Genomic DNA, 20,359 nt, shown 5'->3' with positions numbered 1-20,359 from the left:
CCCCACTGGGGAAGGAAAGCTCACATGTCTTCCCCAGAGGTGCCCAGGGATGGTGCTGGGTGCAGAGGGGTGGTGGGTAGCACCCACAGAGAGATGGGTTAGTGGGTGGGTGAGGTGGCATGAGGTCCACGCTCCATGGAAAGGTTGAGGTGCCAAGCCCAGGCTCACTCTGCAGCAGGATGGAGAATGGATGCTGCATAGCCTGGGCAAGGGCATATGGGGAGACCTCATTGTTCTCTACAACTACCTAAAAGGAAGTTGTGGAGAGGAGGGAGCTGGGCTCTTCTTCCAAGTGACAGGGGACAGGACGAGAGGGAATGGCCTCAAGCTCCACCAGGGGAGGTTCAGGCTGAACATCAGGAAAAAAAATTTCACAGAAAGGGTCATTGGGCACTGGCAGAGGCTGCCCAGGGAGGGGGTTGAGTCACCTTCCCTGGAGGGGTTTAAGGCACGGGTGGATGAGGTGCTGGGGGACATGGATTAGTGTTTGATGGGAATGGTTGGACTCGATGATCCAGTGAGTCTTTTTCCAACCTGGTGATTCTATGATTCTATGATATGGGCAGGGAGGCAGGGGCAGGAGGACTCGTCCTGGCTCTCAGAGTGGCAGATGGGGTCTGGTGTCCCCAGAGCAGCACCACTGACACACGGGAACCATCTCACCTTGACCCTTCTGCCAGCAGCCCAACGGCCAGCTCTTGCCCATCCCTCTGTGCCCCTCAGGCTGGCACTGGTGTGGCAGGGAGCAGAGGGCACCGAGCACACCCGCCGGTCCCTCTGCAATGCCCAAGCGGGCACCCCAGGACCTGGGGGCAGGCAGGGCTGTGCCCACGGGTGCAGGACGGGGTTCACGGGTGGGAAGCGGGGTTGGGGCTGCAGGCGGCCCAGCAGAGCTGAGCTGCGGCGATGTGGCCGGTATGTGTGTGGGCGGCAGGCAGGGTGGGGGAGAAGGAGGGAGAGGAAGCAGCAGAGGCAGCAGCTCCTTTGATAAGCAGCTTCCTGAACACTTTCAAACCGTGGTGACAGACCGAAACGTGTGGTGGCTGCAGGGCCTGTGCTGGGACCAACGGAGCCCACCCCGCGGGGCAGCAGGTAGGCAGCCCCCCAGCCCACCCCTGCCACCCACTGGAGAGGGTATCCCACCAGGAGAACTGGGCCCTGATGCCCTTGGATGCTGGCCGTGCACTCGCTTCTGAGCAGCCCCCGAGCAGGGCTCCAATGCTGGGCAGGGTGGTGAGGATGCTCTCCCTGCAGGTGCCCCCAGCTGCAGCTCCTCCCAGGGCTCTCCTGCCTGCCAGGGGCTTGGCTGGGACTGCTCTCAGGTGCTTTCTGGCAGATGCGTGGGGGATGGCTGCTGGACTTGCAGCCTGCTGCTGCCTCTGGCTGGGATCAACCCTGGTGCTGCAGCTCCTGGGGAGCAGATGCTCTTGTCCTGCCTGGCCGAAGGACAGGCATCCGTGGGCACCCTGTGTGGGGCACTGGGATGGTGCATGTGGCAGTGGTAGCATAGCCACCACTAGAAATGTCACTGGGCACAGAAAGTCACGGCCCCCACCCCAGGCTTTTTCTCAAACAGCTTGGTCACAGCCTGGACCCAATTCTCCACAGGACCTGTGTGAGCTGACATGGTTCCCACGATCCCATTCTTTGCTCACCAAAAGCTCCATCATCCACTGTCCCTTCAGATCCATCTCTTCCTCATGGAGAGAGCTGGGGATGAGAAGGAGCTTCACAATCCCAGGGTGCGTCCTGCACTGTGAAGAACTCTGCCCAGAGGTGAAGCAGCATCGCCTGCATCTCCCCATCCCTACCAGGGGCTGTTTTGGTGCTGGTGACATTAGAGCCTTGGCACCCTCCACCAGCTGGGCTACCCCATCGCCTTTTGCTCAACCACCCAGATACAGCAGTTTCCTCTTGACGGTTGCTGAGACCTGTGGGATGGAGGACACTGTCCCAGGGCCTCCTTTACCAGAGCTGCAAGGCTGTTGAGCGTGCTTGGCCTCATATCTCCCAACAGCAGGAGATGGCAAGGCTCCTTACAGCCCATGCTGTCTCACCTGGCCAATGCCGCTGTGTTCATGTGGGTCCCAGCTCTTCCTCCTCCCCACCATGTCCCCAGGACAAAACAAGCATTCTAGAGAGGAGCTGGAAGAACATGGCAGCATGTGCTCCCCATGGAGATGGAAAGCATCCTGAGCTCCCCCTAAACTAGACCCTTCTCCACCAACACAGGGCATGGGTGTCATCTGCTTGGTGCAAGCAGGTGATCAGTGCTGTGCCCAGGTCACCAGTGCTGTGGTGTCCTGGAAGGTGAACATGATGGAAGCTCTGGATAGGGGCTGAGGGCCCTGGTTCCAGGGCAGCTGAGGACCCCAATCCTGTCCTTTGCTTAGGGACCATTCATCAGGGTGTCCAGCTTCATGATATCTCTGAGATCTGCCTTTTCTTTTCCAGCTGCTACTCCTCCGATGGCTCCTTGATCTGCTGGGAGCTGAGGACTCCCCGTGTCCACTCCCTGTGCTTCAGGACGAGGGCTTTGTTGCTGCTGCAGCATGGTACAAGCCTGCTTCGTGTGCTCCAGAGTTCATAACGGTGGCTTGACAGTCTGGGCAGCTGGGGCAGAAAGGGACCAGATGGACAAGTCCAGTTCCTCTGCCAAGAAGCACGTGCGGCTTCAAGAGAGGTGAGTGCAGCTGGATGGCCCTGCAGCCCAAACCCTGTGCTGCCCAACTCAGCCCAGATAAGAGTGACCCGTGGCACTGCTCATCCCCAGGGCTTGGGCTCCTCCAAATTTCCTTTCTCAACCCAGCCCTGCCAGCCCACTGCCTGCCGAACTCTGCGGATGCTCAGTCTGATTGTGACACCGTGCTTTGAGGGCTTTCTAGGAAAACCATGAAATGACCAGCAAGTTCTTTGTTCCTCAATCCCCTCTGTCTTCTGGGGTCTCACCCTGGCCCCTTTCTTCACCCTCGATTATTGTTTTTCTGACTTTTTCTTGGTGTGGGGTGGTTGTAGCTGGTGATATGGCAGGATGGGCTGCCCTGCCATCCTGGGTAGCTGAGGGTCATCTAGGGAGCCCTTGCCATTCACTTTGCAGGAGGGGCTCCAACGTGTCACTGATGCTGGACATGAGCTCGCTGGGGAGCGTGGAGCCCATCCAGCCTGTCTGCACACCACGGGACATCACACTGAACTTCCTCAGGACGTCCAGCCATGTGCTGCGAAGAGAGGAGCTCCAGCAACGCGCGCAGAGTCTGACACAGCTCCAGGAGGAATTTTCGGTACAATGCTTCTGTCCTCTCTCCCTCCTCACAGGAGAGATGGCAGGGGCTGATGGAGGCAGGGGCTGATGGGGTGGACATCTCTAAGGGAGGATCCAAGCCCAGCTGTGCCCCACAGCACCAGTAGCAGGAAAGGCGATGTGGGCACACAGAGGTAGGGAGCGGCCTGGGGAGCTTACCACACACGTCCACCTTGTGTCCCTGGAAAGCCTGTCCTGCCCTCCCACGCCAAACTCTTCTCCTCAGGTGGCCTCTGGAGGGTGTCCCACCACATCTGGACTAAGGGTAGGGCTCATCCCAGGAGCTGACATTCCTGGTGATGCTGCTTGGTCACTGGGTCAGCCTCTCATTGCTTGGGGTACCAGCTCTGCCACAACAAGGGGACACGAGCAGCAGCGATCGTTGTTCTTCATAGTTGTTTGCTCCTCCTGCAGAAAATCCCACCCAACTTTGTCAGTCCGGAGGAGCTGGAGATTCCTGGACGTGCCTCCAAGGACAGATACAAAACCATCCTCCCCAGTATGTGCCACTGCAACACTTTGTCTTGCATTTGCCCAGGGAGACCACACGTGTGTGTGTGTGTGCGCGTGCGCAGGTGTTTGTGCAGGGGAGAGGGGTGGCTCAGAGCAGCCCTGGCAGCGGGTTGGGCACCGTGGGTGTTCTTGGTGTTCCTGCTGTGCTTGGTCCTGCTTCCCATTCTGCAAGAGCTGGGTGCTGTGTTGCTGGAGGAGTACACTGTGATATGGGGTGGGATGTGGGGAGCTAGTCCTTGGGGTGGATTCCAAGGCTGTGCAGCCCATGACAGACCAGCCTGGGTCCTTACATGTCCCAGGGTCACGTCACTGGGGTTATAAAGGCTGAGAAGTGATAGGAGGACACATCTGGGCTCTGGTCAGGCACTGTGGGAGGGCCCTGTGGGTTATTGCCTGGGGGTGAGTTACCCCCTGTGCTCCCTGCAGTATGGGCAGGTTTGTCATGTCTGGGCATCCCCTGGCACATGAAGGTGATGTGTGGAATGAAGGAGCCCGATGGAGGGCACAGACAGCTCCAAGCAGAGCAAGGAGCTGAGAGGTCTCCAGCCTCAGGAGATGAGGCAGGAAGGATGGGCAGGATCAAGCTCTGAAAGACGGTGCCTGGGGTAATGCCAGCCATCTCTTTCAGATCCTGAGAGCCGCGTCTGTCTCAGGAGGGCAGGAAACCAGGAGGAAGACAGCTACATAAATGCCAACTACATCACGGTGAGCATCCTGCCTGGCTGGAGAGCAGGTGACCTCACAGGTCCTGCAGCCTACAGCCTGCAGGGCATCGTACTGCAAACTCCTCAGTGCTGCAGGTGCCACACTGAGACCTGCGTGCCTGGGCTTTGCTGTCACCCACTGTCTTGTGACTGCCCTGGGACAACAGTCTGAACTTGCCACCTCTTTCTGAGCAGGAGAGATGTGGTTCCATCTGTGCGAGGCAGACCACTGTCTCTTTGAGTGGGAAAGCCACATGAGGAGGCTGCTCTTGGCTTCTGCTGCTTGGGTTGGTTGAGCACTCACGTGGGCTCTCTTGCAGTGGCTTTTCTACCTCTTCTTCATACACTGATTTGTTGTCTGGTAAGGCCACAGAAGGGAAGCTGTGTCAACAAAGCATCACAGCCCAGTGCTATTCAACAGACAATCCAGGATGCTTGGAACTGTGAAACTGAGACTGGGGCAAAGGCAGAGCAGAGGCTAGTGCTGAGCTCTCCTCCCTGTGTCCCCAGATTTAGCCTTCCCACTGCTGGGCACTGCCATGACCCCTCCTGAGCCTGGTGGGGAGGCACCTCTGGTGGGACCCAGCTGGGACTGTCCCAAGTCCCAGCCAGTGGAACTTGATGACTTCTGCTTGTCCTTGGGTTGACAAGTGCCCTCTCTGTATGAGCTCTGACTCACCAAGGTGTCCATCACACCTGCTGTCATCACACCAATAACCTGGGGATGCTTGCATGGATCTTGGGTGCACGTGGCTTGCTCTTTGGGCTTGCTGCTGGATTGGACGACTGGAAAGATGGAGACAATGCCTGGTAGTTCCTGATCAGGTCTATAGAAGCATTTCAAGCACAGGTTTAGTAGGAAATAGCCCGTGTTGGCTCAGCCTTTCACCTGTAGAGGAAGATAAGCACCACGAGAGCTGGGGTGGCATGGAGACTAGGCTCCCCTTGCATGTCAGGGTTCCCTCCAGCATCGCTGGTGGATGGTGTGTTTGCAGGGCTACGCAGGGCGGCCGCGGGAGTACATTGCCACCCAGGGACCCATGCTGAACACTGTGACTGACTTCTGGGAGATGGTGTGGCAGGAGGAGGTGCCCCTCATCATCATGATAACCAAGCTCAAGGAGCGCAAAGAGGTACGTCTGTCCCATGCCCTGGAACAGCACCCACCCAGCAGCAGAGGGTGAGGTGCAGTAATAACAACAGTAAAAGGTTTTGTGAGGCCAAATGTCGGGTCTGAGCACCTGCTTCTCTGCTTTGCTCTCAGAGGGTACCCCTGATGGATCACACATGGAGAAGAGTCCTAGGGCTGCAGCCTCGGCCCCATCCAGCAAAGCCTCTCCTACTCATGTGGCCTCTTGTGTTCTAGACACACTTTGCCAGATGGATAATACGATAAAGGGACTAGGGCAACCCCTGGGATGGGGAGCAGAGGCAGAGGTGTCCCTCTGGCCCTGAGCAGCTTTCCTGCTAGGCTGGGAGTTCTTGGTCGGCAGATCCAGGGTGGGATGGGAGCCAGCAGCACTGTGCCCTGCATGGCAGCCACCCTGTGACTTCACTGGGTTCCCTGGCTCCCCATCCAAGCAGCATCTGCCTGGGGGAATGTACCCTGTCTTTCCTGGCCATGCCTTTCCTCCCTTCTCTCTGTGGCTGGTGCAGCACCCCCGTGCCCTCCACTGAGCTGGGTCCTCCTAGATCTGCTAGGACATGGACTAGCCCAGGCACAGCTCCCGTGGGGCTGGGCAGAACCACACAGTCCCGGATTCTGAAAGCCATGTGGCAGGGGAAAGGGTGCAAGGGGAGCAGATGTGGGGAGAGGGATCTATCCCTTCTTTAGCTTCCCCTCTGATTCACTCCACATCCACCTTCCCTGCTGCCCCACAGCTCCCCAAGTGATGCCCCTTCCCAGGAGCACTGAGCAAAGCATAACTCAAACATCCAGTAGTTGCCCTGAGCATCTCCACAGCCGTGAACCCTATTTTATTCTTTCAGAAATGTGTCCACTACTGGCCTGAGAAGGAGGGCATCTATGGCCCATTCACCATCCGTGTGCAGGGAGTGAGCGAGTGCGTGGAGTATGTGGTCCGGGATCTCTCCATCCAGGTGGGTTTGAGCTCCAGCCTGTGCCAGTGGAGGAGCCCAGCAGGGTCTGGCAGTGGCCCTGACACCCCCAGGCTCTCTAGCGGGGTGGCAGTGGTGTGCAACAGGAGAGCAGAGGGTTCATAGCTTGGACAGCTCGGTCTTCTGACCCCAGGGGAGGGGTCTGCAGCTCCTGCCTGCCCAAGGAGGCTGAGAGGGAAAAGGACCCAGCCCTGGAGAGGGGTAAAGTCAGGGAGACCTTCTCTATCAGCCCTTTGCTGTTTGCACTGTGCTCTGGGCAGTGCCCCATGGGCTCTCCACTCTCACCCTGGGCTGTCACTAGCCAATGGCTTTCCCTGGGCTGTGGGAACAGTATTGGCACACTGCATCTGTTCCCATCTTCTGGGATGGGTCGCTTCCCAGGGGTCACTCCTGGGTGTCTGGCAGGGTCTCAGAGGAGAGCAGATGAGATGGGCACAGGCAGCCTGGCCTCAGCTTGAGCTGGACTCCATGACTTCATTTGGCCCAGCCAGTGAGTCCATGCTCCCGCATCCTGATTTCTCTTTCTTTTGCACTGGAAAAGCTTGAAGGTGAATGCCGCCAGGTCAAACACATCCTCTTCCCTTCCTGGCCGGACCAGCAGACACCTGAGTCAGCCAAACCCCTGCTGCACTTGGTATCTAAGGTGGAGGAGACTCTCCAGGCTCCAGCCAGCCCAGGGCCCATTGTTGTGCACTGCAGGTAAGAGCTTTCCCGTCACCCGAGCCCTTGTGTGTCCTTCACCTTGGGGAAAGGGGAAAATCATAGAATCATAGAATCACCAGGTTGGAAAAAGACCCACTGGATCATCGAGTCCAACCATTCCCATCAATCACTAAACCATGTCCCTCAGCACCTCATCCACCCGTCCCTTAAACCCCTCCAGGGAAGGTGACTCAACCCTCTCCCTGGGCAGCCTCTGCCAGTCCCCAATTAACCTTTCCAGGAAAAAATTTTTCCTAATGTCCAGCCTAAACCTCCTCTGACAGAGCTTGAGGCCATTCCCTCTCATCCTGTCCCCTGTCCCTTGGGAGAAGAGCCCAGCTCCCTCCTCTCCACAACCTCCTTTCAGGGAGTTGGAGAGAGCAATGAGGTCTCCCCTCAGCCTCCTCTTCTCCAGGATAAACACCCCCAGCTCTCTCAGCCGTTCCTCATCAGGCCTGTTCTCCAGCCCCCTCACCAGCTTCGTTGCTCTTCTCTGGACTCGCTCCAGAGCCTCAACATCCTTCTTGTGGTGAGGGGCCCAGAACTGAACACAGGATTCAAGGTTTGGTCTCACCAGTGCCGAGTCCAGAGGGAGAAGAACCTACCTGGCCCTGCTGGCCACGCCGTTTCTGATCCAAGCCAAGATGCCATTGGCCTTCATGAGCTGGTGCAGCTGTAGTACGGAAATCCAAGGGCACGACATTCCCATAGCAGAATTTTCAGCCCTAGAACTCCTGTTCTGGCATCAGGATGGTGCACCCTGACCTGTAAAGAAGTCTGATTTGTGCCCGGTCTGTGGACAGTGAGGTGGGAGCCGGAGAGCCCCGCAGGGTCAGGACCCAACCAGCAGACCCACAGCTCAGGCTCCTGCGTCCTCTGCCCCCGAGCGTGGCCTGCAGCGTGGCTGTGACACTGCTTTTTAAAGCAATTCTCCTAGAGGAAGTGGTGTCTCTGTTTTCTCCCACTGCTCAGTGAATTTGGGGACCGTGGAGCAGAGCGCTCGGTGTCCTCTGTGCAACATGCTCGGCACGCAATCATAGAATCATAGAATCACAGAATAACAAGGTTGGAAGAGACCCACCGGATCATCGAGTCCAACCATTCCTACCAAACACTAAACCACGTCCCTCAGCACCTCGTCCACCCGTCCCTTAAACACCTCTAGGGAAGGGGACTCAACCCCCTCCCTGGGCAGCCTCTGCCAGGGACCAGTGACCCTTTCTGTGAAAACTTTTTTCCTAATTTTCAGCCTGAACCTCCCCTGGTGGAGCTTGAGGCCATTCCCTCTCGTCCTGTCCCCTGCCACTTGGGAGAAGAGGTCAGCACCCTCCTCTCTACAACCTCCTTTCAGGTAGTTGGAGAGAGCAATGAGGTCTCCCCGCGATGCTGCGGGCTGGCCTGCCCCAGGCAAACCGCTCAGTACCTGGGGTTAGAGCACAATTAGGATGGGATGAGGGGGCTGCAGAGATCACTGCACTGCACAGGAATTGGAGGCGCAGACTGGTTTTGCACTTCCAAAGTGGCCTCAGCCATGGTAGAGTGATGCCAGCCCATGGCTTTTGGTGTCTGGCTGAGAACGCTGGTCTGTCAGCTGGGACCTGGACCCCAACATGCTTCCAGGCAAAAATCGTGGCAGCAAACCAAACCAGGAGTGTGTCCAGCTCAGACAGACCAAGGTCCAGGCAGCGGATGCCGTTGGTGCTCAGGTCAGCTGTGTCTCTCCCACAGTGCAGGCATCGGCCGGACAGGCTGTTTTATCGCTACCAGGATCGGATGCCAGCAGCTGAAGGCCAAGGGGGAGGTGGATATCCTGGGAATTGTGTGCCACCTCCGCATAGACAGGTGGGTGCGGAGAGCAGGCTGCTCCTTGGAGGGTCCTACCCAGAGCCACACCTGGGAGGAGGGATGCGGGGGGGTTGTGAGGACAGGCATCGTCGTGAGGGGGCATGGGGTCAATTTTTGATGGAAACCAGAAGGGTTGTGGAAAGATGCAGACATGATGGCAGCAAGCAATAGTCCAGTGTTGATCTGGTTTTGCTCTCAGGGCTGCTGTAGCTCTGAGGACCTGAGGACATAAAGGAGAGGAGAGTAGTTCTGAACCTGGCAGCTGCTCTGCCCCTTCCAGCTCAGCCATGAATTACAGAAATGCCTGATTTTGCCGCTGTTAAAGAAGTACTGGTAAAAATCAGAGCTGAATCAGTTGCTAATCCTCATTCTGAACAGCCCAGCAATGCTGCTGAGGCCAAATACGCTTCGGGCAGCATATCAGATGCCCCTGGGGGTGGTAGGTGAAGCAGGAACACTTGTGCCCCAGGAGCAGGGAGCCGGGGATGGAGCTGTGGGCTTTGGTGAGGTGTCACTGAGACCTGCCTTTCCGTTGCAGAGGTGGGATGATCCAGACAAGCGAGCAGTACCAGTTCCTTCATCATACACTGGCTCTCTACGCTTCTCAGCTGCCGGAGCAAGGAGGCCACTAGCGCAGGGCTCCCAGCAAGCTGCTGGCTCCCTACTCCAGCCTCTCCTGCCCCAGCCTCAGGGGCGCCTCCACCAAAACTCCTCTCTGCTTCTGCTGGGACAGAGAGCAGCGGTACGAACATCCCTCAGGATGAGCACAGCTGAGCAAACCCATGGGGATTGTGGCCTTGGCGACCACAGGATTTGGTGGGCTCAATGGTGCTTGAGGTGTCTGTCGCTGCTGCCTTGAGGCACGTTTCATCCCTGGGAAGAAGCTTTGGCTTTTGAATTGTGCAACATTTCCTTCTCAACCAGAAGAGCAAGCCGTGCGGAGGAATTGAAGCTGGGTGAGCACCAGGAGCATGGTTTGCCTTTTAGCTGCACAGAAATGTTTAACCCGTTAGAGCGGAGCTGATACAATTTCCCTGCAAATAAACAGAGCCTCTCTCCTGGCTGTGCATTGTCTGTGGGCAGGGGCTGCACAGCATGCAGGGCTGGGCTTGCTCCCAACACACATCGTGATGCCTTCTTCCTAAAGATATACCTCAATCATAGAATCATAGAATCATAGAATCATAGAATCATAGAATCATAGAATCATAGAATCATAGAACAGTTCGGGTTGGAAGTGACCTAAAAGATCATTTAGTTCCAACCCCATTGCCATGGGCAGGGACATATCCCACTATATCCAAGGCCCCATCCAGCCTGGCCTTGAACACCTCCAGGAATGGGGCAGCCACAACTTCCCTGGACAACCTGTTCCAGTGCCTCACTGCTCTCACAGTGAAGAAATTCTTCCTTATGTTTAGTTTAAATCTGCCCCTCTACAGTTTATCCCCATTGCCCCTCATCCTATTACTACAAACCTTTGTAAACAGTCCCTCCCCAGCTTTCTTGTAGCCCCTTCAGGTATTGGAAGGTCACTGTAAGGTCTTCTCAGAGCCTTCTTTTCTCCAGGCTGAACAACCCCAACTCTCTCAGTCTGTCCTCATACAGGAGGTGCTCCAGCCCTCTGATCATGTTATTCACCCTCCTCTGGACCTGTTCCAACAGTTCCATATCATTCTTATGTTGAGGATTCCAGAACTGGACACAATATTCCAGATGAGGTCCCACAAGAGAGGAATAAAGGGGTAGAATCACCTCCCTCGACCTGCTGGCCATGCTTCTTTTGATGCAGCCCAGGACATGATTGGCCTTCTGGGCTGTGAGCACATGTTACTGGCTCATGTTGAGCTTCTCATCCACCAGCACCTCCAAGTCCCTCTCTGCAGGGCAGCTCTCAATCACATCACCCCCATCGTGTATTGAAATCGGGGATTGCCCCGATCCAGGTGCAGGACCTTGCACTTGGCCTTGTTGAACCTCATGAGGTTCTCACAGCCCCACTTCTCCAGCCTGTCCAGGACCCTCTGGATGACATCCCGTCCTTCTAGTGTGACAACTGCACCATCAGCTTGGTATCATCTGCAAGCTTGCTGAGGGTGCACTAGATTTCACTATCAGTATCATTGATGAAGATATTAAACAGCACCGGTCCCAGTACAGACCCCTGAGGGACACCACCTGCCACAGATCCCCATCTGGACTTTGAACCATTGACCACTACTTTCTGAATACAACCATCCAACCAGTTTCTTATCTACTGAACCATCCACCTATCAACTCCATATCTCTCCAATTTAGAGGGAAGGATGCTGGGGGGACCGTGTCAAAGTCCAGATAGACCACATCCGTTTGTGTACCCGTGTCCACTGCTGTGGTTACCCCATCATGGAAAGTCACTAAGTTGGTCATTCAGGACTTGTCCCTGGTGAAGCCATGCTGACTGCCATTAATCACCTCCATATCCTCATGGGCCTCAGCATGTCTTCTGGGAGGATCTGTTCCATGACCTTCCCAGGCACAGGGGTGAGGCTGACAGGTTGGTAGTTTGCGGGGTCATATTTTCTACCCTTTTTAAAAATGGGCACAATGTTGCCCTTCTTCCAGTCAGCAGGGACTTCTCCTGATTGCCATGACTTTTCAGACATCATGGAGAGTGACTTGGCAACCACATTGTCCTATTCCCTCAGGATGATTCGGTACAAAAGGTGCCCAGTTGGTTGCCTTGGTTATGCAGCCAGCGTTCCTCTTGAAGTTTGTCCAACACCATCTCAATAACCATAATGTAGGTCAAAGGTGGGGATTCTGCCCCTCTCTTCCACTCTCATGAGAACCCACCTGGAGCCCTGCATCCAGTTCTGGAGTCCTCAGCACAGGAAGGACATGGATCTATTTGAGCAAGTCCAGACGAGGCAACAAAGATGATGTGAGGGCTGGAGCACCCCCTGTATGAGGACAGGCTGGGAGAGTTGTGGTTGTTCAGCCTGGGGAAGTGAAGGCTCTGCAGAGAACTTAGAGCAGCTTCCAGAGCTCCAGGAAAGCTAGGCAGGGGCTCTTGATCAGGGAGTGCAGGCATAGGATGAGGGGGGACAGTTTTCAGCTGAAAGAGGGGAGATGGAAATGAGATTTTAGGGAGAAATGTTTCCCTGTGAGGGTGGGGAGGCCCTGGCCCAGGTTGCCCGGAGCAGTGGTGACTGCCCCGTCCCTGGAGGGTTTCAAGGCCAGGTTGGATGGGGCTTGGAGCCCCTGATCCAGTGGGAGGTGTCCCTGCGCAAGGCAGGGGGGTTGGAACTGGATGAACTTTGAGGTCCCTCCCAGCCCAAACTATTTTATGATGCTGTGATTCCTAAGCGCTTCTGTGGCTTTGCAGGCAGTGTGTTCCATATTGCCTTTTGTTCTGTGACAATTTGCATTGTTGGCTTTTATGCTGAAATCAAAATAAAATGATAGTTAGGTTTTTTTCCCCTGATAAATCCAGGGGTGCTTGAGGGGGAGGGTGTGCAAAAAGAAGAAGGATGAGAAACATTTTGGCACAAAGCAAAGGGATGGAAAGATGGAAATATTCTGTAAATGAAATATTATGTAAAAAAACTATTCAAAACCAGTCTTTAGGTGATGGGCGCTGCTTGCCCTGCTGGGCAGGGAGGGTGGATGAGGAGCTGTGGGCTGCTCAGCCTGCACCTGCTGGTGTCCACAGGCGCTAATGTGTCCAGCTCAACATGTGGGATCCAGGGAAGAAAGGGTTGATCTCCTTACTGAGAGAATCTGAGCTTAGCTCCTCTCCACAGCAACCCCTGTTCAGGTCTGTGTGCATGGACCCCCCTCCACTGCTCAGAGGGTCCCCAAAATGATGGTGAATGGCTGCCCAAGGGCTCAGCCATTGCCCAAGCTCTGGGGAGGAAAGATGATGGAATGAAAAAAAAGAAGTTTCATCCTTAACTCTGCAGTCCTCCAGTCTTGCCATTAGTTCAGAAGGAGGGGTCTTCAGACCTGTGTCCTCTCTGCCAGTGTCCCAGTCTCACTGCTCCTCTACGGCCCCACTCCGGTTCTACAAGAGCAGCAAGCAAGCCTGTGAATCCAAGCAACAAAGCTGGTGAGGGGGCTAGAGAACAAGTCTTATGAGGAGTGGTTGAGGAACTGAGGTTGTTTAGCCTGGAGAAGAGGAGGCTGAGGGGAGACCTTATTGCTCTCTACAATTACCTGAAAGGAGGTTGTGGAGAGGAGGGAGCTGGGCTCTTCTCCCAAGGGACAGGGGACAGGGCGAGAGGGAATGGCCTCAAGCTTCACCAGAGGAGGTTCAGGCTGGACATTAGGAAAAAATATTTCCCAGAAAGGGTCATTGGGCACTGGCAGAGGCTGCCCAGGGAGGGGGTTGAGTCCCCTTCCCTGGAGGGGTTTAAGTGACGGGTGGACGAGGTGCTGAGGGACATGGTTTAGTGTTTGATGGGAATGGTTGGACTCGATGATCCAGTGGGTCTTTTCCAACCTGGTGATTCTGTGATTCTATGATTCTACGACAAGCAGAGAGCTAAAGCTAGTTCCTCCTCTTTCCTGGTCTTATTGGACATAAGTAGCAAACCCAGTGGCAGACCAGGCATGTCCCACTGTGCAAAAATACCCTATATTACAGAAATTACCATGCATTGCTGAGCCATGGTCTCCCCTATTAGTCTTTCTTATGTGTTTGCAGACTCTCTGGAGAGAGGACTTGCCAGGGCACTGGCTATAGCACACTAAAACCATGCTGAAGCATCTGCTCATGGCAAGGAGCAAATCGTTTTGGAGGAATTCTTGGAGAGTGGATGGAAAAGTGACAGCTAGTGAGACCCTCTCTGCTAGCACAGCCCCCTCCCACAATCCCATGAACAATCCCACTCCCTGGCCTTGTAGCAGGAAATAATTCAGATCTGCTGTAACATCTTTTCACATGCAGCTCTGGAACACCCTGGCAGAGCAAGCTCCTGCACCACCTGCCAGGTAAGCCCTTCCTCCTGATACAACCTGCCCAGCTGGGACACTGCTGGGGGGAATTCAGTCTCTGCAGGGCTCCTGCCTGGTGTCTGGGCTCTCAGAGCAACCACAGAGCCTCCACGAGCCCCCTGAGGGTCAGAACACAGCTCAGAACTTTGATTTGTCAGTTGACTTCATATCACACTATTGCCTTTGATGGTGTCTCTGGAGCCGCCAGTGGAAGTTTCAAGCCTGTCTGATACAGGCTTTCTTCATCTGGCTCTTTCCCGAGTCTTCCCCACCACCACATTCCCTTCAGGCTGGGGAATTTGAAGAGCCTGTGAACTGCACCAAAGCACGGTCTTCACCCATGTTCTCCATGGAGAACAGGACATGCTCCATTTTTCTCATGCTTTCAGTTTATCACCTCGAGGAGAGCCGCTGGGCAGGTTTGCAGCGAAGGGGCAGGCTTTGACATGGGGGCTGGAGAACAAGTCTTATGAGAATTGTCTTAGGGAACTGGGGTTGTTTAGCCTAGAGAAGAGGAGGCTGAGCAGAAGCCACATCACTGTCTACAACTGCCTGAAAGGAAGTTGTGGAGAGGTGGGTGTTGGTCTCTTCTCCCAAGCGAAAGGTGGTAGGACAAGGGGGAATGGCCTCAAGCTGCACCAGGACAGATTCAGGTTGGACATTAGGAAAAATTTCTTCACTGTAAGAGTTATTAAGCACTGGCAGAGGCTGCCCAGGGAGGTGATGGAGTCCCCATCCTTGAAGATGTTTAAAAGATGAGTGTATTAAGTGGTTAGGGGTACAGTTTAGTTGTGGACAGGCACAGTTAGACTTGATGATCTCAGTGATCTTTTCCAACCTAGCAATTCTCTGATTCTACGGCATATCAAGGGCAGCGCTGAGGTCCCAGGAGCTCAGAGGGGAACTGTGAGAGCAGGCTTCTCACCCAGCACTAGAGGGGTGGGGTTGACCTGGGGGCTGGAGGCTCCATGGATACTGTGAGAATGACATGCAGGTCTTCAGAACCCCAGTGGTTAAATAGTGAGACAGAGGAACGTGGTGAATTAGCCCTTCACTGCCTCACATTAATGAGAAGCACAGCCCTGACAGTTCAGTTTCTTTAAGGAACTTGGTTGAGAAACCACATTAAAACCTCCTGGGAATTTCAAATATGCTCATGTCTGGAGAGGTCCTGGAGTGGTGCTGGCTCTTGCCTAAGACACTCTTCGTAGTCTCATGCTCCTGGCACGGTGACCAGAGGGTGATTCAATGATGGGTAGACCTGCAGAAGTGTAGCTGCAAGGACCGGATCCGTGTGGGACATCCCCGTCCGTGATGTCATGGGTTTTCTGGAGGGAGTAGAGAGCAGGACACTCTGCTTCAAACCAGGGGGAAACCTCCAGACACCTCCAAACCTGCCAGGGCTGATGTGAGACCCTTCCCTCGCTGGGATAAAAGATTGGTGCTGAGCAGAGACAGACCAGTATGTGAAAAGGTGGTTTTTTTGCTCATTCATTTCTTTCTCTCCTTCTGTGATGGATTCACCCATCCGTGCTGGGAGTGGGGTGTTTTCCTTGAGGGTTTCTCTGGCAGGGACTGTAGTAACACTCGTGCTATCAGGAGGCAACATCCGCTAACAAATCTGTGCCACAGGCATTTTGGGTGGGAAGCTCCAAAACGGAGCAGGGAACCTTCCCTGGGCTGGGATCTGGTAAAGAAAAAAGCATTTTCAAGCAGAAATTACACAGAAGAATTGAGGAACAATGAATTTTTCAATGGTATGAGGAGGAGTTACAATGGAGTAATTACAAAAAGCAGCAATCTTCCTGCTTCCCCAGACCTCCCTTTGAGAGCACGGGGAGCTTTGGTGTTGCAGCATCTCTGAAAACAAAAGGATTTCTGTCTCTGAAAATGACTGCAGCTTCCCAGTGACTTAGAGTACAGGATGGAGTCTCTCTCACTGTTAATTGTCACGAGCTCCAAGAAACCCTCTGGGAGGGAGATCCACTCACCCTTGGACAGCCCTGTGGGGAGAGGCTAAGATCAGCCTCGAGAAAAGGAGACTGAGGGGAGACTTCATCATGCTCTGCAGCTTCCTCACAAGGGGAGGAACAAATGCTGAGCTCTTCTCTCTGGTGACGAACGACAAGACCCAAGGGAAGATGCAGAAAGATATGCCGGGGAGGGTTAGGCTGGACATCAGGAGAAGGTTCTTCCCACAGAGGGTGGTGGAGCCCTGGAACAGCTCCCTGGGGAAGCAGTCACGGCGTCGACCCTGACAATATTCCAGAAGCATTTGGCCAATGCCCCATGGAGTGAATGTTGGGATGTCCTGGGCAGGGCCAGGAGTTGGACTCGGTGATCCTTGGGGGTCCCTTCCAACTCAGGACATTGTAGGATTCTATGAGCTCAGTTTCTCTGTTTTCTGTGCACATACACTTTTCCTCAGCCATTAATTCAGCATCCTAGTCTCACTTCGGAGCAGGAGTAACCTTGGCATGTGCGCTCATCCCAACAACCACTGGAATGAAGGCCCTGCCTCTTCACCCCAGTGCTAGGGAATTACAAACACCCTGTGTGTCAGCCCTCACTTCAGGACTGGCTCAAGTCCCGTCTGGATGCAACCGAGCCTCGCATCAGCGTGTAACCGAGCATTCAGCATCGATGTGGAAGGGCAAAACAGAGCCAAAGCACAACCAGCACATGTATCAAGAGCACAGGAGTAGCTTAGCATCCCCTTGCCACCCAGCGGAGCTTAGCAGGGCAAAAATGAGGGCATTTTGAGACTGCAGGGCTCACCTTCATCTCTAAAGGCTGGTGAGGCAGCAGATTGCAGAAGTCTTACAGAAACATCCCTCGGGAAAGCCGTGCCTTTGGTTTGTGTTTTGTTCCACGTGTGCAAAATTGCTCAGGAGCACTTATGAAATCGCTCTAGGCACCGGGCTCTGCAGGGGTCTTGTCTTCAGGAGTCAAAGGGTGAAAACATGAAAGAATGTGCAGGGCGTTATATGGGAAAACTGAGGCCTGAGGGCGTGAGGCCATGTGGAAAGCCCAACCTCCAACCCCAGAAACCCAGTGACTGTCCCATGACTGAAAAGAAATCAGCAGGAGGATGAGGGCCCCTTTGTGCCATGAGGTCCCCTCACACCCCTCTGATCTCAGCTGGGGTTCCTGCCTTTGGATGAGGGCATCAAGTGCACCCTGAGCAAGTTTGTGGGTGATACTAAGCTGGGTGGAAGTGTGGATCTGCCAGAGGGTCAGAAGGCTCCAAAGGGATCTGAACAGGCTGGATCCATGGGCTGAGACCAACGGGATGAGGTTTAACAAGGCCAAATGCTGGGTCCTGCACTTGGGGCACAACAACCCTGAGCAGCTCCAGACTAGGAGAAGTCTGGCTGGAAACTGCCTGGAGGAGAGGGACCTGGGGGTGTTGGTTGACAGCGACTGACCATGAGCCAGCAGGGGCCCAGGTGGCCAAGAAGGCCAATGGCATCTTGGCTTGGATCAGACACGGCGTGGCCAGCAGGGCCAGGGAGGTTCTTCTCCCTCTGGACTCGGCACTGGTGAGACCAAACCTCGAATCCTGTGTTCAGTTCTGGGCCCCTCACCACAAGAAGGATGTTGAGGCTCTGGAGCGAGTCCAGAGAAGAGCAACAAAGCTGGTGAGGGGGCTGGAGAACAGGCCTGATGAGGAACGGCTGAGAGAGCTGGGGGTGTTTAGCCTGGAGAAGAGGAGGCTGAGGGGAGACCTCATTGCTCTCTCCAACTCCCTGAAAGGAGGTTGTGGAGAGGAGGGAGCTGGGCTCTTCTCCCAAGTGGCAGGGGACAGAACGAGAGGGAATGGCCTCAAGCTCCACCAGGGGAGGTTCAGGCTGGACATTAGGAAAAAAATTTTCCCAGAAAGGGTGACTGGGCACTGGTAGAGGCTGCCGAGGGAGGGGGTTGAGTCCCCTTCCCTGGAGGGGTTTAAGGGACGGGTGGATGAGTTGCTGAGGGACATGGTTTAGTGCTTGATGGGAATGGTTGGACTTGATGATCCTGTGGATCTTTTCCAACATGGTGATTCTGTGAGTCTATGATTTTATGACCTCACTCTTGCCACCACTGGGGTGATGCTGCCACGTCCTCCTTCAGCAGCATCCAGCACCTCCCCACGGCCACTGTCACCAGGGCACCATGTCAGGGAGGTGGCTCCTGCTGTGTCACCCAAGCTGCCTTGGCCCCTGGCCGGGCACCTTATCTCCTGCTCTGGCTGTGTCCCAGGCACGGGGACCGTGACGAGGACTGTGGCGTGGCTGGAGGGCAGGGCAGCAGCCCCTCGGGCTGGGCCAGCACTGCTGTGGGTCCGGGGAACCCTGTGGGACCCATGGGGGAGCTGGGATCCAGGGGAGAAGACACGAGAGGGTGCAGGACTGGGAGTCTGCCCTGCTGGCACGGTTGGAGGGGCAGGTGCCGGCTCTGTCAAGGTGCAGGATCCATGCCACCCGGTGCAGGGGCAGAGATGGGCTGCTCGACGCAGGCTGCCATGCGCAGGGGTCACTGGGGACAAAAGGGAGGGTAGTGGGAGTGTGAGGGCTGCTGGGTGTGGAAGGTCCAGGAATCGGGAAGGTGCAAGAGCTGCCTGGTGCAAGGTTGGTACAGAGCTGCTGGGGACAGGGGGGTGCAGGGGGTTCCGGGGGTGCAGGGGGTGTTGAGGATGCTGGGCTGAGGATGTTGCAGGGCACATGGGTCCAGGGTGCAGTGATGGTGACTTTGCAAAAGTCCTGAAGTACTGAGGGTGCAGGGGGTGATCAGTGCAGGGGAACTAGGGGCGCAAGGTGCAGGGATTTTGGGTGTGCAGGGGTGCTGGGTGCAGGGTGTTTAGGGGCACCACGAGTCAGCGTGCAGGGCTGGGTGTGCAGGAGTGCTGTGTGCAGTGGGTGCTGGGAGCAAACGGGGTGGGGATGAAAGGTGTATGGGTGCAGGGTGCTGGGGGCGCTGGATGCAGGAGTGCTGGGGTGCGGATGTGCTGGGGGCTGGGGGTGCTGGTGTGGGGGTGCAGGGTGCAGAGGCGCAGAGGGTGCAGGATGCAGAGGCGCAGAGTGCTGGGTATCCAGGGTGCAAGGGGTGCTTGGTGTCCGCAGTGCAAGGGTACAGGGGGTGCAGGATGCGGAGGTGCAGGAGGTACAGGGTTTGTTGAGTATCCAGGTGCAGGGGGTGCAGGGGTGAAGGGTGCAAGGGTGCAGAAGATGCAGAGGTGCAGGGTACCAGGGGTGCCGGAGGTGCAGGGAGCAGGGGGTGTTGGGTATCCAGAGTGCAGGGTGCAAGGCACGGGCTGCAGGGTGCAGCAGTACAGGGTGTCCATGGGAGCAGGGGGTGCAGGGTGCAGGGGGTGCAGGGTGCAGTGTGCACAGGAATGCTGGGGATGCAGGGTGTCCAGGGTACTGGGGTGCAGGGGGTGCAGGGTGCAGGGGCTGCAGGGTGCAGCGGTGCAGGCTGTTTGGGGTTCAGGGATGCAGGGTGTACAGAGGTGCAGGAGGTGCTTGGTATACGGAATGCAGGGTGCAGGGGTGCAGGAGAGCAAGAGTGCAGGGATGCAGGGTGTCCGTGGTGCAGGGGTGCAGGGGTTCAGGGGTGCAATGGGGTGCAGGGTGTCTGGGGTCCAGGGGTGCGGGGTGCAGGGGTTCAGGGGTGCAGGGGTGCAGGGGTGGGGGGTGCAGGGGTTCAGGGGTGCGGGGGTGCAGGGGTCCAGGGGTGCAGGGTGCAGGGTGCAGGGGTTCAGGGGTGCAGGGGGGCAGGGTGCAGGGGTGCAGGGGTGCAGGGGTGCCGGGTGCCTGTGGTGCAGGGGTGCAGGGTGCAAGGGTTCAGGGGTGCAGCGTGCAGGGTGTCCGTGGTGCAGGGGTGCAGAGGTGCAGGGTGTAGGGGTCCAGGGGTGCAGGGGTGCAGGGTGCAGGGGTTCAGGGGTGCAGGGGTGCAGGGTGTCCGTGGTGCAGGGGTGCAGGGTGCAAGGGTTCAGGGGAGCAGCGTGCAGGGTGTCCGTGATGCAGGGGTGCAGGGGTTCAGGGGTACAGGGGTGCAGTGGTGCAGGGTGCAGGATGCAGGGGTGCAGGGTTCAGGGGTTCCGGGGTGCAGAGTTCAGATCGCAGAGTGCAGGATGCAGGATGCCAGCCCAGCCGCCGCGCGGTGCCGCGGGTCCTCCCGGCCGGCAGGGGGCGGCAGCGGCGGCGGGCGGCGCGGGGCG

The 20,359-nt window shown here is 56.1% G+C and overlaps 1 protein-coding gene across 1 annotated transcript; it reads left to right on the top strand.

Annotated features, from left to right (window-relative positions):
- The first annotated feature begins 942 nt into the window (after window positions 1–942).
- On the top strand, window positions 943–10,311 carry PTPN7 (protein tyrosine phosphatase non-receptor type 7). The gene is made up of 10 exons (XM_069875615.1): window positions 943–1,092; window positions 2,455–2,683; window positions 3,098–3,281; window positions 3,716–3,800; window positions 4,443–4,519; window positions 5,514–5,651; window positions 6,508–6,618; window positions 7,178–7,335; window positions 9,067–9,180; window positions 9,722–10,311. Exons 2-10 carry the CDS (start codon window positions 2,553–2,555, stop codon window positions 9,813–9,815), a joined length of 1,092 nt encoding a protein of 363 aa, XP_069731716.1. The 5' UTR covers window positions 943–1,092; window positions 2,455–2,552; the 3' UTR covers window positions 9,816–10,311.
- Window positions 10,312–20,359: the final 10,048 nt, after the last annotated feature.

The sequence above is a fragment of the Phaenicophaeus curvirostris genome, chromosome 24, assembly GCF_032191515.1.
Source record: "Phaenicophaeus curvirostris isolate KB17595 chromosome 24, BPBGC_Pcur_1.0, whole genome shotgun sequence".
NCBI lineage: Eukaryota > Metazoa > Chordata > Aves > Cuculiformes > Cuculidae > Phaenicophaeus > Phaenicophaeus curvirostris.
The sequence above is the reverse complement of the archived record's forward strand: the minus strand, read 5'-3'. Positions and strand labels throughout refer to the sequence as shown.

What these genes read in the sequence shown, in the direction of transcription:
- PTPN7 (XM_069875615.1), top strand. Translation starts at nt 2,553, where the DNA reads ATGGTACAAGCCTGCTTCGTGTGCTCCAGAGTTCATAACGGTGGCTTG. An exon ending in ATACAAAACCATCCTCCCCA is followed by an intron (nt 3,801 to 4,442) that starts GTATGTGCCACT and finishes CATCTCTTTCAG; the next exon opens with ATCCTGAGAGCCGCGTCTGT. An exon ending in TCCGGGATCTCTCCATCCAG is followed by an intron (nt 6,619 to 7,177) that starts GTGGGTTTGAGC and finishes GCACTGGAAAAG; the next exon opens with CTTGAAGGTGAATGCCGCCA.